Consider the following 14900-nt stretch of genomic DNA (forward strand, 5'->3'; position numbering starts at 1 on the left):
ACAGATTCTTGCTAGATGTTTCAGAGATGTTTATTTCTCCAGCCGCAAGGCCGGGGCTCAGCGGAGGAACTGCTCCAGTCACGGGACCAAGGGTCCTTCTGCCCGTGCAGGGAACACAAACCAACCAATGGGAACGAGGCTGAGCAGGGACAGGGAAACCCCGTGTCTGTGCCCTCAGGGCCCCTCTCCCAGGACAACATGGCAGGGGAGGGACCCCAACACTGACCATATATGAAGAGCAGAGATGTACACAGGTGCCCAGCAGCCCAATGAAACTGGTGGGTAGTTACTCTCAGCTCCTCGACATTTGGACAGGCAGAGCTGCCAGTGGACAGGCAGAGAAATCCTGCACCAAGCTCCTCAGACCTGAATTATGTGTTACCTCCTGCTACTGGAAATGAAAGTGTTTCAGTTGGCATTTGTGTCATGAATTAGCCAATGTTGTTTTAACTTGAGGGTTTCGGGAAAGGCAAAGAGATTGGGTTAAATGAAATGGTCCTGGCTGGACGTAGCACAGGGGCAGAGGTGCTGCCAATGTCCCCCTCTGCCAGCCCTGCTCTGAAAACAGCATCTCGAAGGGCAGGTACCTACCTTTGGCACAGAGCTCGAGTCCAGTTTTATTCATGGGAATGCAATTCAGACGAATATTACCTGTATTTATATAGAAATGCATGTATCCAGGGTTAACAACAGGGATACTAATTAATGTGGATTGTTGTGTCTGATTTCAATCATGCTAATAGTCATTCAGTTGATAAGTGTTCAGCAGCAGTTTCCCTTTACTGGGCTCCTAATATCAGCCCTTGTGTTTACCCCGATGGTTAGAACGAGATGTGTTTAAAATCTGCCCTTAGGAGGGAAAGGGACATTCTATGCTTTATCAATCTTCCTGCCAGGCTCTCCATGCAGACCTAAAGAGACACACTTAATATCAGTCTGAAAGTGTCTTTAGAGAGATTGATAGAGTTTGGCTTCATTAGGACTTGATAGTGAAGATAAAAGTGAAAACTAGGTTATGATTAAATTGATTAAAAAAGGAGGTGGTCATAGATGTGCTGCAGGGAGAGGGGCGTGTGCCAGACAGGGCTGCAGCAGCCACAGGCAGCGCTGCACTGCCATGAGCATCAAAGGCAACAAAGATAAGACAAAGCAGTTGGCCAGACTGTTCACAGTCTATGGCAGACTGATATATTTGCTGAAGGCCATGATTTAGTCTCTTCATTGCTGTTGGTACATTGGAACTTCATCTCTGAAGCTCCCTTTGGGTCTCAGATGGCAACACTCACTACCTCCTTTTTTAACTTCTTTCTGCCAAAGTGAAGAAAAAATATTCCTCCCTAAACATGTAACAGCATTGAACACAAAAATGTAGAAGAGTAGCATGTTGGAGGTATGGCAGAAGAAGAGGATGGCAGCCTGGCAGAGGCAGCACCAGTTTTGTTCTGCAGTGCAGAGATGTGAATCTGGGGGCTGGGGGCAAGGCTTGGGGGTGGCTGCCCAGCCACTCTGGCTCTGGGGCTCTGGGCAGCACCCTCCTGCTCCTCACCTCCAGTGTGTTTAACTCTCATGTTTCACTACTGCCTTGCAACCTGTGGGGAGGACCTTGGTTTAATATCACACTCTGCTATATAATACTCTTTGTTACAAAAGGTGCTTTGGGAATAATCAGGACTGCTTTCTCATTCTGAGGCTTCCCAATTTTGATTTAGTCCTGTGTAACTCTAATGTCTTGCACTCGTGGTTATGAAAACATAGGGGCTGCACTTCTTCCCTGTTCCAGGACTCTCAGCTCTCTGAACTCAGCCCCCCTGCCCCCTTGCTGCCTCTGAGGGCTAGACAGGGAGGAATCTGAATTTATGTTGCACTTGCTCTCACTTTCTGCCAACACTGTTCTCTCCACCCATCCTTCCTCTGCCTGATCTACCTTTGATCTCACAGTGCTCCTACAGATGAACCCTTGTGGCTTCTTGAGGTGTTACTGGCAACAAGCTGTGTATCCTCCTCCTCTGCCTGAGATTATCCTCTCAGTCAGAGGGTGCTCAAACCTGTTCCTTTGGTGCTTCAGTGCCAGGCTGAAGATGATACGGATGTGTGATCCCATCTGCAGTCCCTGTCACAAGGGTGGGAGTCCCTCAAGGAGGGCTGGTAGAAAGCTGAGAGTATCACTACCTTCACCCTCCCTGGTTAAACCCACCAGAGGTGGTGGACTTTTTGTCTTCAGATGCTGCTCTGCCTGGCATCCCAGATATTGAATGCCTCCAGCTTCTTACATATTTGCCAAAGCTCACTGCAGCTCCCCTTGACTCCTGTTATTTGTCCTTTTTACAATTATTCTGACTCACAGTTATCCCAGTTACAAGCTGTCTCTGACGTACTTACTGATCCTGCCCTAAAGCCAGGGCAGGGAAGTCCCCACACTCTCCCTTTGAAGCACACCATCCCATGCTGCTAGAATTTAAGCAAGTCTACAGCCTTTACTGGCTTAGCTCTTCATGTCCCCTCTCACAAATACTTTTGTCCCTTCTGCTTTTCATGGTAAAGTGAGAAATAAGGTTTTATTCTTATTGAGCATCTGTGCTTAGGTGTCCTGCTGCATTCTATTTCAAATGGCACCTTTCTGGGCTGAACAATTAAAATCTTATTAAGATACATATCCATCTTCTTGAAACTGCTGGTCCTTGCTCTGAGATCTAGCTCCGCCTTCAGTTTTTTCTACTGTATTTGCAAATGTCTGTCAGAACTGGAGCTTGGTGTAATCTGGCAGAGTGCTGCCTATTTAAGTAGCTGAGACTCCAGTCTGTTACAATGCGTATAGGCTTTCCTGACTTGCATTGTCTGCCTCGTCTCTGGCATTTGGCTCTGAAATATGCGACTCAGAAAATAGAGTTTGAGCAATAAATATTGACTAATACGAAGTAATGTATCTCTGGAGAGTTTCTTTATCTGCATCAAAAGCTTTTAGAGCTGCTGTTGTGAAGGGGCTGCTGACAATAGCTTTGCAAGAGTGGAGAACAGCCCCACATAGCACTCAGGCCCTGCAGAGCACCCAGGGTTTGACTGCTGGGTGTTAAGTCCTCCAAGGGTTAGGATAAGTCCTCCAAGGAACTGGTGTTTGTGTTCACACTCGTGGACATTCTGTCTTGCATGCGCACATATGAGCCCGAGACTCTTGCTTAGGCAATAGGCTCATTCAAAAGAGGCTCTTGTTTCACTAGCAAACATGATTGTTTTGCTACATGTCCTATATCCAAACTATAGCTTTCTTTAGAGATTTTACTTGAACAGTATGTTCCATCCTGCTAAAATGATGCTCAATTTTCAGGGGTTTTTGGCCATGTCCAGTGTCTGCTCTCCTCCCCCATGTGCACATTGCGCTCTGACAGGACGTAACTAATGGTTTCTCATGCTTGGGATCCAAAGCAAATTCCTAATATTTGCCATACCTTATCTCTAGACACCTGATAACTCAGATCTGATGGGTGGTGCTTGACTTTTTAGGTACCGTTTATAAATTCTGACATGTAACACCTTTACATGGATGTTTCAGAAGGTGATGGCTGAATACTGGATGTTAACTCCTGTGTGCGGGATGTGGCTGGGGGTAGATGCTGACGTGAGCCCCGGTGTACGCACACTGTTCTTACTCTTCAGGCGATGGGATTACTCATCGCTACGCCTGCAGCAGAAGCGTCCTCCTCTACCTCCACCCAGCGCTCTTTCGCCCTGACCTAGCAGGGGACAGGTTCCTCGCTGCGGGAGGGGCCTCGGCTGTCCCTGCTAGGGCCGGCTCTGCCGGCAGAGGGCAAGAGGTGCCCGCGCTGAGCCGCCGCCGGCCCGGGGAGCGCGGCCGGGAGCGCCGCCCGCCCGCTGCCGCGCCCCGCCGGGGCTCCGGCCGGCCCTGCGGCTCTCGCCCCGTGCCGGCCCCAGCTGCCTTAATCTCAAGGAGAGTTCAGTAAGTCCGCCCCGGTGTTGGTGGCTCCCTGATCCCCCGGCGGCCGGGGCTGCGAGGGGGCTCTGTGCCTAAGGAATCCAAGGCGAAGGCGCAGCTGAGTGTGTCCAGTGCAGATCCCTCGCCTCAAGCCCGTGCGAGCTCTGCTGCGGGACCGGCGAACGTGCCGGCCGGGCCCGGGGTTAAAGATACCGAGCTACCTGAGCCGTGCCCTGGCAGAGCCGCAGGGCAGGTGGAGCTCCTCGCCAGCATCCGCTCTGTCCTCCCGGGGAGTCGCACCCCGACACCGGGGAGTTGCGAGGAAGAGGCTGCGGTGGCAGAGAGGGTGTCTGCAGGGAAGGGCTGAAGGTTAAGGGGTTGGGGCTGAGCTTGTCCTGCCACGGGACAGGACGACGTTTGGCCCTGGCCGAGGGATTTGGTGCTCAGCGCGTGACTTTCAGCGCACAGTGACGATAAACACACCGAGAATTTTACAGACACGGGAGTCTCCTAGGGAAAGGGAAAGGAGGGCTCTGAGACCCTGGGAGCAGTCAGATCCAGAGTGACTCTCGCAGATGCAGCAGCACAGGAGACAGGCCTGTCCCGGGAGCATCCGCGGCGCTGCCGGCCGGGCGGCGGCTGCGGGGCTGGGCGGGGGGCTGCGGGAGCCGGGCTGGGTCGCCGCGGGGCCGGCCGGGCTCGGGCCGTCTCCTTCATGTGTGTCTCACTTTGTATTGAATGATGTTAAGCAGAGCTGGAGCTGGCGCCTCGGCCTCATTACCTTCAATTACAATAATTGTTGCCTCTCTCCAGTGTTTTGCATTTCTCCCTGGGGGAAATCTCTCTGCTGCTTCTTTTCCAGCCTTGCTCCAGCTTTCTCCTATCGATTGGATCGCTCTGGCCCGGATTCTAGGAGCGATGCCTCCAGGAGGATAAATGCAAATCGTCCTATTGATTGGGAGGAGTAAGAGTGTAGCTCGTTTGAGGGAGGGAGGATTAGTTTTAAATGAAAAGAAAAAAAAAAAGTAAAGTGATGGGCATGGCAGGAAATGCTTCACTTTCAGGGCCTCTGAAATATTGTCTCTTTATCATGTCCTGTGTCTGAAGGGGATGCAGATTGGTGCCATCTGGATAATATATCATGTGCATGGAGAGGTGGATCCTGCGACACAGACACTAGTCTGGTTTCCTACTTACTTTAGGTGAACATGTATCACCGATCATTTCTGGAACGCAGCTCCCCTCCTCCAGTTTGCAGGTAACCGAGTTTCACTGGAGACACGCTAATTGCTGCTGAAAATGAACGGGGAATAATGTGCTGGCCTCTATCCACCTCCTTGAACTGCCCCAGTTACAGGGGGAAAGCTCCTTGGAAGTGATTAACCTTGAGGGAACCTGCTCAGTAGCCTGTCTGTCACAGGGGAGCGGCTGGAGAAGCCAGCCTTTGGGCTCTGCATAGGCTTAGATCCTGAAATGGCTACTTGCTTCAGTAAGTCCATGGCCAGACCCAGAAGTGGGAAGCCAGAAGAATTGCGGAGTCACATTATGCTCCCTGCCCCCTGGGCTTTATGCCAAGCTATGCTAGCTTAAGCCTTAATTTTTCTTAAAGGCAATAATCAGCATAAATAAAAGCAATTCAGTAGAGCTAGCTTGTGTGTATCATATCCCAAATGCTAGCAAAGTAACTCAAAAAAAGCTGGTTGTTTGTTGGCTAGTGTTAAGCAGTTAACAAAAAACCCCCAAACTACTCTGATTAATGTTGCTCCAAAGATGCTTTAAACAGTCCCCATGCTTTTAAATTCACATCATTTCCAAATGAGAAATTCCTATCTGAATCATAATTGAAAGGTGCAAAAAGGAATGGATATGGTGTGCGAATGTTGCCTTTGACACCAATTTGAAATGACTCCAATGCAGCAGTACTAACCTTTCCTTGCTAGTGAAATGAGCATCTGAAGCGGCAGTCCTGACAAATGCCAGTGTGCACATGCAGATCCAGCAGTATGCAAATCCTCATCTCCCTGAGGGATGTGGGTCTCCCCAGGACAGGGCTGCAGTGATGCCTTGACTACAGAGGTGATTGTAGAAAGGATTTCCAAATTGCAGCTCTAATCCATTTTTATTTTTGCCAATTTTTTTTTTTTTGGGGGGGGGGGCTCATTGTTGAAAGTTCAAACAAGTGAATAATACTGTGAAAACACTGTTTTGTTTGCATGAGATCCACAGAAGAGTTACATCCAATCATTTGGGGGAAATGGTGGTGAGCTGCCAGCATGCCATGCAAGCCTATAGAGGGATGAGGAATTCATGGCAGTGTTCAAAGCTGCCAGAAGAAAGAATTACTTGTGATTCAAAACTGTTTTTCTGGGGTGAGTTACCTAAATCAGGGGCACCTGCAGGCTGAAGTTGTAGCTTAGTTTCGCACACAGGCTGCTGTGGTGGCACATAAACAGTAGGCAGTAGCAGCTGGGACAGGCACTAATGCCAATGCATGTGAAAAAGAGAAAGGGAATATATGAAAGAAGCAGAACAATGGGAGGAAGTTGAATTTTCTAAAGCTGGGTTCACAGAGCCAGAGAAGAGCTTTTCTCTTGTTCAAAGTTCTGTACTCAGAAAATGCTGCCAGGTTGACCTCTGTCTTGGCTTGTTTTATTTTCCTCCTTGACGTATGGAAGGCCCAAACCCCTCATAGCAGCCATCCTCTCATGCCTGTGCTGGGACTCTCAGGCACATGGAGATTCTGGAGAATGTGATGGATGTGATTTGGCACTTCACTGGAGGGATTTCACCCTGACATTTGGAAGGAGACTCTTGCATGGCTGCACTGCTCACATGCTCCTGGTGGAAAATAGTGAGCCCTTTCTGGAATGTGATTGTAGGAGATGTGTAGAGGAGAGCAGCTACTGTCCTGAGCAGTTACTTGACTGATAGGAGAAATCCTGCTCTGTAATAGTTCAGGACACTGGGTGCTCATCTGAATTGGTCTTTTAGAAGGACTCATCAGTTCTAAAGTCCTCCTGCCAGAAACTTGGTGCTGCAACTATTGGCTTGTGAAACGAAGTAAAAGAATCAAACCAGCATTTGTGTGGCCTGCAAAGACTTGTTGGACAGATCTCTTGTTTTAGTTGGCAATTTCTTCTTCTTAAAGACAAAATTTTGCATCTGTGACAGAGCTTTGAGCTGATGCAGAGGGGAACATGCTCCTGTGAGATGCTGCCCAAAGCAGTCCCTTTCTATGAGGTGTCCAGAGGCTGATTTTGCAACCAGCTCCTTCTGTTCATGTTTGCTTCAAGGGCCTTCACCGTATCTGGTGGGAGGGAGCAGCCCTGTGCTCTGCAGGCTCTGACTACAGGCTGTGCAGTCCGTTCAAATGGAGGCTTTAGGCTGCTCTCCCATGGCTGCTGGAGACACGTAATGCGGCCTCAGGCTCCTGACGCTTTCCTTGATGGCTCCTCGTAGTCATTATCCCACATTCCTTCTGGTTGCAGAACATGTTGTTATTATTGCTTTGTGCTGGGTCTGTCTCCTGTCCCTTTTTACAGGCCAATCTGGCCCTGTTAGCTCTTGTCTCTAAAACAAAAGCAAATTAGCACTGCAGAAGCTGAATTATCTTGTTTATGTTATAGTCTGTCAGAGGACCCCACACAATCCTTGCATGTCTCTCTGAGCAGTGTACCAGAGAGTGAAGAGACACAGTAAGTCGGTCAAACCCTCCTGACACTCTGACTCGATCCACAGGTTTCCTAAAGGGTGTTTAGTTGCTTTGGGGGGCACTAAGGCTGGGCAGTGATCCCTGCTGTTCCTCCCTCACTTTTGGTACTTCATGCACACTTGTAGCATACAGAATTAGCACCTTTTTTACAGTAAATTGTACCTCACAATTCAAACTTGACAGCTGTCATTGAAATCTGCTGCTCAAAACTGATCTCAAGCATATTGCCCTCTGGTTAGTCTGTCTGTGCTCCCTTGGTCAGGATGTTTATAATACTCAGGGAGTCTCTCATGTTACTTAGTGCAGTAATGTGGCTCCATGAATAAAAGCCATTTCCAGTCTGTCGGTACTGCATGTAACAAATGAGATCTGTTAAATGCGCTTGTCACCGGTGATAGGAACAGGAGAAGCAGAATTGCACATGTTGCTGTAATGATTCTAAGTTATAATGAACGATATTTTCGTATGTTTGCAAATGAGTGTCTGATAGCCGGTGCTAGACTGGGACATATGGCTTGGCTGTTCTTGCTGTTTCTGTAATTTCTAAACAGAAACAAGAATTAGAAAATTACTTTGTGGTGGAGTGCAAATATGTCTAACATAAGTGTAAAGACTGTGACGCAGCACGTGTGTATCTATCTTATACATATGCAAATCACAAGACTCACAGTAAAACCATTATAACATGTGATGGCATCAGCACTAATTAGCCGGAGATCCAGTCTGTTCCTCTCTGCCAAAGTAAACTGGAGTTATCTCAATCTCAGATTTCATATTTCCTTTTTTCTCTTTCAGGGAGGAATGTCTCCGACACGAGGTATTATGTCCCCTATTGAAAACGTCTTTAAAGACTCACCAAAAAAATTCTAATTAAAATTCTCAAGTAATTTTTTTATTATTATCTACACATCATCCAACAGCTTTAATAGTAGTAGTGGACCCAAATATGTAAAGCATTTTGCCCATAAATGGGAAGCAGTTTGTGCTGTAGAAATCAAGTCTTATAAAATGTTATGAGCAAAGAAAGAAGAAAACTAAGTTAGCAAAGAAATTTTAAATAAGGGGCACATTTTTTTCAGGACCAACATGTGAAGGAAAACTGTCCAAGCTAAACACGACCCACAGGAGCTGTGTCGGAGCTCAGTGGTAGAACACCACCTCGTGCTTCCATCCCCAACATCTGTTCTTGGAAAGGAAATACTGGAAGGAGGATAACTACTGCAGGGTATATTCGCTAATAGCTCTGTCCCACGGGCCTGCCCTTGCTGCGTGGATGTGACAGCAGCGGATGAGACCCTGAGGGGCTGAGTGCGAGGTGCAGGAGCCCCCGAGCCGCAGGGTGGACCCCAGGCCGGGACAGTGGCGTGGGGCCGGGGATGGACACGCCAGCTGCACCATGGTTCCAGCGATGGCTGTCGGCTCTTCGCTGCGCCAAGCCCAAGCGCAGAATTTCTAAAACCTTGGGAAAAAAAGCCCCGGCTGCACGGAAACCGCCGCTGTTCTCACTCGGGCAACATTTATGCAGCCTCGTGCAGCCCTGCGGGTCGGGAGCGTACAGGCGGGGGCCGCGCTGGCGGCAGCGCCGGGACAGCGGGCGTGGGCGGGAGGGCTCGGCCGCCGCCTCGTTCCGCTCCGGCGCTGCCCGTCACCGCGACCCGGGGCTGAGGGCTGCCCATCCATCCATCCATCCATCCATCCCCGCTCCGCCGAACTCGCAGTCAGAGCACGATGGTTTTTAGTGGAACCCTGCGCTGCTGCCTCCGCAGGGAATTATCTCGGGGACCCGGCAGAGCCCGTTCCCCCGCCTCCACAGAGCCCCGGGCCTGAGGAGGCGAGCGAGGGCGCTCGGTGCCGGCCTCTCTCCCAGCAGCACTCCGGGGCTCCCCGGGCCGGGGCCCGGCGCTCGGAGCGCACCGCTGCACCCAGCGCGTTCCCGGCCCGCCGCCGCCGCCGCCGCCCGGGGGCGCCGCGGGTGGAGCTGAGGCCGCGCCGCGCTGCCGGGCGGGGGGGCCGAGCCTCCGCCCACCGCCGCAGGCGCAGCCAATGGGGAGGCGGGGGCGGGGCAGGGGCGGGGCGGTGCGGCTCAGCCCGCGCCCGGCGCCGGCCGTATTTACGGGGCGGGCGGCGCCGCCGCCGTGTCAGTGAGGCAGCGTCCGCTGGGCACCGTGGTCGTGCCGCCGCTCCTGGTGCTGCTCCTGCGGCTGCGGCGGAGCAGCGAGGGAAAGGCAGAGAACCGCGGCCGTCTTTCCGGCCCGCCGCCGCAGCGGTGGCCGCACCACGGCTCTGCCCGCAGGCGAGCGGCTCTTCGGCGCTCCGGCGGGGCAGGAGCGGGCGGGCGACGGCGGTTCGGCCGTGCCTGCGCTGCGGGCTGTGGCGAGCGGCGCCGGGTAAATGGATCGCCATTCCAGCTACATCTTCATCTGGCTGCAACTGGAGCTGTGCGCCATGGCCGTCCTGCTCACCAGAGGTGAGGGGCCGCGGCGGGGCACCGGCGGCGCCTGCGGGGCTCGTGTTCTGCGGGGGCCGCGCCGGAGGGAGCGGGGTGCCCGGGGGCTGCCGCCCGAGGGCAGCCGGGCCCGGCGCTGTCTCGGGACCCCGCGCCGAGCGGTGTTGGCGGCGGTGCCGCCGGGTCTGCGCCTCCCGCCCCCCCGTCCCTCCCCTCCCACCTGGCCGCCGGTGCCGGGCAGTCACGGCCCTGCGGGTGTCCCAGCGGGGCGGCCGCGCCCGGCCCTGTCCCCGCCCGCGGGGGGCAGTGGGCTGGGGGGCTCTGGGGGCTGTGGTCTGTGGTCTGGCCGCCCGGGGAGCGCCCTCCCGGGGCAGAGGCGGCCCGCTGGCTGCCGGTAATCGTCGTGCTCCGTGGAGGAGGGTAAAGGATAAGTTAGCGTGGTGGTGATGTGCGACGGTATTTATTTATTTTGGAAGGAAGGCTGTAATTAACCCTAAATAACAGCCTTACAGCGTGCAGGGGAGAGCCTGCTGGCCCCATCAAAGCGGGCAGAACAGGGAGTGACTGAGTGATGTGAAGTCGCAGATACTGAAACTATGTGCCTGATAATGATATAATTAGGGGATCACAGACTTCTGGCTGCTGTTGACTTCAAAAGCTTTAAGAGAAGCCTGCAGTCTCTCCTGTAGCCATCTTGACTAAAAGCAGACATTTTTCTTTAATAGCTACATACAGTAACAAGAAAGAGGACGGAACAGAAGGGCATTGTTCAATGTTTCAAAATACTAAATACCCTTTCTGGCCTTTTGCATAGCACAGGAAGAAACTTTATGAATTGACAGAAATACAGTTTTAATACAGTAATACAAAGTCCATTCTGTTTCACTGGAAACGTGGCTTTAATTAAAAAGCAGTTGAATTAACCTGATGACGAGCCTGTCAGATTTTGTTTATAAGATTGTCTTAGGGCAATAAAATGTAGATTTTTGAACGTGATTATATAAGCAGTTAAAATGAAAGTATGTGTGTTGTTTCACTTTATTCCTGCACTGTGCTGAAACTCATGAAAGAACTGTCAGTTCTGGTACTGTGCCATGTTTTCATCTTACTTTTAACCCTCATACAGTGCAATAATTATGAAAACTATTTTTTTCAGGGGGGTGGGGGGAGACCTTATATAGAATGCTTAGAAAACGATTGAGGCTTTTTTTCTGTAACGTGCTGGATGATAGTGAGTGTGAATTCATGAAAAATTAAGTTACTTGGTCTGAAAGCCCAAGGGAATTGGACTGGAGACAGTGAGACACTCCATCATTTGGCTTCTATTAAGCAGAGTTATTAAAGAGCAGCGGGAACTTCAAGGCCTGGAGCCTGCAGTAGCATTTTGGGGAAAGTATTAAGGTAGCCCGATGAGGGGAAGCTAACTTGGTTGGGATTATTTTTAACATCTTACAGAACAGGTTTTTTTAGGTATAGGTAGTAGCTAACATCATAAGAAGGGGTGGCAGCAGGGAAGCCTGTAGATTGATTTTCTTTTTTTTTTTTTGAAGTGCAGACTGTAGAAAAAAGACATCTGATGATTTGGTCGACTTTGAAAGCCTTGGTGCTACCATGGTGGCAAGTATGGTAGGCACACCAGAAGTAATTTTAAGTCCATTCTTCCGAGGTTTTCTCCAAAATCTGGCTTCCTTTTAAACCTTGGCTCCATGGCACATTGAATTATGTTTGAGTTGCAACTTGCCTAGAAAGAGTAAGTTTTCGCTACAGCACAGGACATGTTTAATTCATACCAGGGCAGTTTGGAGAGCGCAAAATGAGGAATTTTATGAAGGGAACTTATTTTATCGCTTCCTTCAGAAATTTTTGAGGTTTCCTGAGATTTTTCATAGAGCTGGTAGAGGATTTTCAATCTAAGTGTTTCCTCTTTTCTGCTGCATGTTGGATTGCATGTGAAACTGGGGAAAGGCAAGGGGGAGCCTTTAGCCTTGCAGTTTCACTCCATTAAAAGACTTTATATTTGAGAGTCATTGTCTCTGGTGAACAGAAAAATTATAAACTGGAACTTTTTTTGTTTTATAATTCTGATTTAAAAGCCTTTTTTCACGAATAACTAGTTAAAGATTTTTCTGGAGAAATTACAAATAGTCGCTCAGTTTCACACAGTAAAACTTTCTTGACTGAGAGACTTAGATGGTAATGGTTCTAGCTAATAGCTTTATAAGGTGTTAGTTAAACCTTTTAAATTTTGGTGCAGTATTGAGGGGTAATAAACAATTCAGCAGTTCCAAATTTTTTTTTTTCATTTGTCACATAAATGCTTAAACATATTTTTGTTGTGTGCTTATGCCCAGTTAAAAGAAATGTTACTTTTATAAAAGTAGAATGCTGTTCCTGGAGTAATGGTTAAAACATAGATGTGACTTTCTTCTAGGACTGAAAGTGTGTGTTGCTTTTAGAACTGGTATTTCACTTTAAATGTGGCTAAATGCAACTGCTGACATCGAGTGGAAGTAGCTATAAAATGGTCTTGTTATTTACCTTGGGGGGAAAAAAAAGCCAGTTATTTATCTTGGGGGAAAAAAAAGCCACTGTGACCTTCCCTCCCTCAGTCCCTGCTTTAGTGAAATGCTCTTGCTTTAATTCAAAGGATTACAGTACTAGTCATTAAAGCAAGTGCCCCAAGGCATTTACAGGGATTAAGGCTACAGTGAGGTAGGCACTGTACAGTGACGGGGAGGAAGCAACCCCAGCTCTTGTGGGTCTACAGTCTAGAGAAGTACCGCAAAACTGGCACCGAGTTTGGTTGTGTGATGCTTGTGGCTAATAAGGATATATGATGACGTGTCCTTAGAAGACCAAATTCTTACCTTTCTTGTGCAATTTTTGTTTTTTAGGTGAAATCAGATGCTACTGTGATGCTGCACACTGTGTTGCAACTGGCTATATGTGCAAATCTGAGCTTAGCGCCTGCTTCTCCAGACTGCTTGATCCTCAGAATACACATTCCCCACTTACTCATGGCTGCTTGGACTCTATTGCAAGCACAGCTGAGATGTGCCAAGCCAAACAAGCACAAAACCACTCTGGCACCACCACCATGTCCACGCTGGAATGCTGTCATGAAGATATGTGCAATTACAGAGGACTACATGATGTTTTGTCTCCTTCCAGAGGTGATACTTCAGGTAGGGCAATAAAGCTTCAGTGAAACCCCTCTTCTGGCCATCAGGCCAGCAACAGTCAAAACCTTGTGCATCTGCTGTTACTGATTTAGTTGTTAATGTAAGTAGAGACACCAGAGGGGGAAGAGGGTGGCTGGAGGCAGGGGAACATCTCAGCCAATTAGCTTTTTTATGTGCATTAGTATTGGAAGTCTCTCTTGCCATCTTGACATGGCTTCTAAGAATCAGTGGCAGTGGTGTTCCTAGTTAAACTGGCTATTGGGGTAAGAAATTCTGTGTTACAAGCAGACTTAGAAACGCTTTTTCTTTACGGGGGTATTTTCTATATATACTGCAGAGTGTAGCAGTTGCTCCATTAACTTGTCAGTGTGGGATTTAAGGGAGTTGCTTACATGTGAAACAGTGTATATGTAAATCCTGAAATAAGCTCCACATCTTTCCCCTTTGCAGGACAAGGGAGCAGATATCAACATGACAGCAGCAGGAATCTCATCACCAAGGTGCAGGAATTGACTTCTTCGAAAGAGTTATGGTTCAGGGCGGCTGTAATTGCTGTTCCTATAGCTGGTGGGCTAATCTTGGTGCTCCTTATCATGCTGGCCTTGAGGATGCTCAGGAGTGAAAACAAGAGACTGCAAGATCAGCGACAGCAAATGCTTTCTCGTTTGCACTATAGTTTTCATGGACATCATTCAAAAAAAGGGCAGGTGGCAAAATTGGACTTGGAATGCATGGTGCCTGTGACTGGTCACGAGAACTGCTGCATGACCTGTGATAAAATGAGACATTCAGACCTCAGCAATGATAAAATTCTTTCACTAGTCCACTGGGGAATGTACAGCGGACATGGGAAGCTGGAATTTGTATGACCAATTATTTTTTAATCTGAGCTAAACTTACTCTCTGAACTCTAGAAGGCCTTTGGGTTCTGCTGGACAGGAGCACTTTATCTTAAAACAAAAACTCTCATAAATCATCTTTGAGAAACAAAGGACCTCTGCAAACAGAATCTTGGATATTTCTTCTGAAGGATTCCAAAAGTTGTCTTATTTGCACAGAGTAAAATACACTCAAATGTATTGTTTGCTTCAGAGTTGTGAAAGCAAAAATTAGAAGTTGTAAACACTGTCACCAGGGTTATCTGAACTGTAGGGAGCTGAGAATTGAGTTATTATAATAAACTGTATGCAAGCTCCTATGTTTCCTGACTTATTGTAAAGATTTTTTAAAATATATATATATTTTGTCTGAAACTTGCTTGTGACTTTTGTTTTGGAAAATGTGTTTTCTAGTGGGTGATAGTGGAAAACAAATCAAGGTGTGCATGGTAATGCCGTGCATAACAATTAGATTCTGAAAGCAGTCTTTTCCTACTCTGTAAAGGAATTCAGGTGGTTATTTGAGAATGAAGGTGGCAGCTTTGTTTTTTATACTTCAAGTAGCAGTGAACCCACATCCTCAATTCTTGGCTGTTGCATTTTGTTCATAACCTCAGTGAATTCTTCCAAAGCTCTTTGAGATAACTATTTCTTCCTCTCTCTTAATGAAGAAAGACTTCCTCTGTGCAAAATGTGTCAGAAAGTGACTCCTAATTCTTTAGAGTTGGTTTTCCTCCCTTGTCTCACAATTCTT

The 14900-nt window shown here is 48.6% G+C and overlaps 1 protein-coding gene across 3 annotated transcripts; it reads left to right on the top strand.

Annotated features, from left to right (window-relative positions):
• Positions 1-9774: 9774 nt before the first annotated feature.
• On the top strand, positions 9775-14521 carry BAMBI (BMP and activin membrane bound inhibitor). 3 transcript variants are annotated; one of them, XM_042043978.1, is made up of 4 exons: positions 9775-10107; positions 11637-11836; positions 12981-13271; positions 13719-14521. In XM_042043978.1, exons 3-4 carry the CDS (start codon positions 13031-13033, stop codon positions 14135-14137), a joined length of 660 nt encoding a protein of 219 aa, XP_041899912.1. In that variant the 5' UTR covers positions 9775-10107; positions 11637-11836; positions 12981-13030; the 3' UTR covers positions 14138-14521. The 3 variants fall into 3 exon arrangements, with proteins under 3 accessions (XP_041899912.1, XP_041899911.1, XP_041899910.1); XM_042043977.1 differs by having other exon boundaries at positions 11642-11836; XM_042043976.1 differs by lacking the exon at positions 11637-11836.
• The last annotated feature ends 379 nt before the right edge of the window (positions 14522-14900 follow it).

This window comes from Corvus kubaryi, unplaced genomic scaffold, assembly GCF_017639235.1.
Source record: "Corvus kubaryi isolate FWS band 111438036 unplaced genomic scaffold, C.kubaryi_AGA036_p1.0 37398, whole genome shotgun sequence".
NCBI classification, from domain to species: domain Eukaryota; kingdom Metazoa; phylum Chordata; class Aves; order Passeriformes; family Corvidae; genus Corvus; species Corvus kubaryi.

Coding starts and splice junctions, on each gene's coding strand:
- BAMBI (XM_042043976.1), top strand. CDS start 10,032: ATGGATCGCCATTCCAGCTACATCTTCATCTGGCTGCAACTGGAGCTG. Junction 10,108..12,980: donor GGCCGTCCTGCTCACCAGAG/GTGAGGGGCCGC, acceptor TTTGTTTTTTAG/GTGAAATCAGATGCTACTGT. Junction 13,272..13,718: donor TTCCAGAGGTGATACTTCAG/GTAGGGCAATAA, acceptor TCCCCTTTGCAG/GACAAGGGAGCAGATATCAA.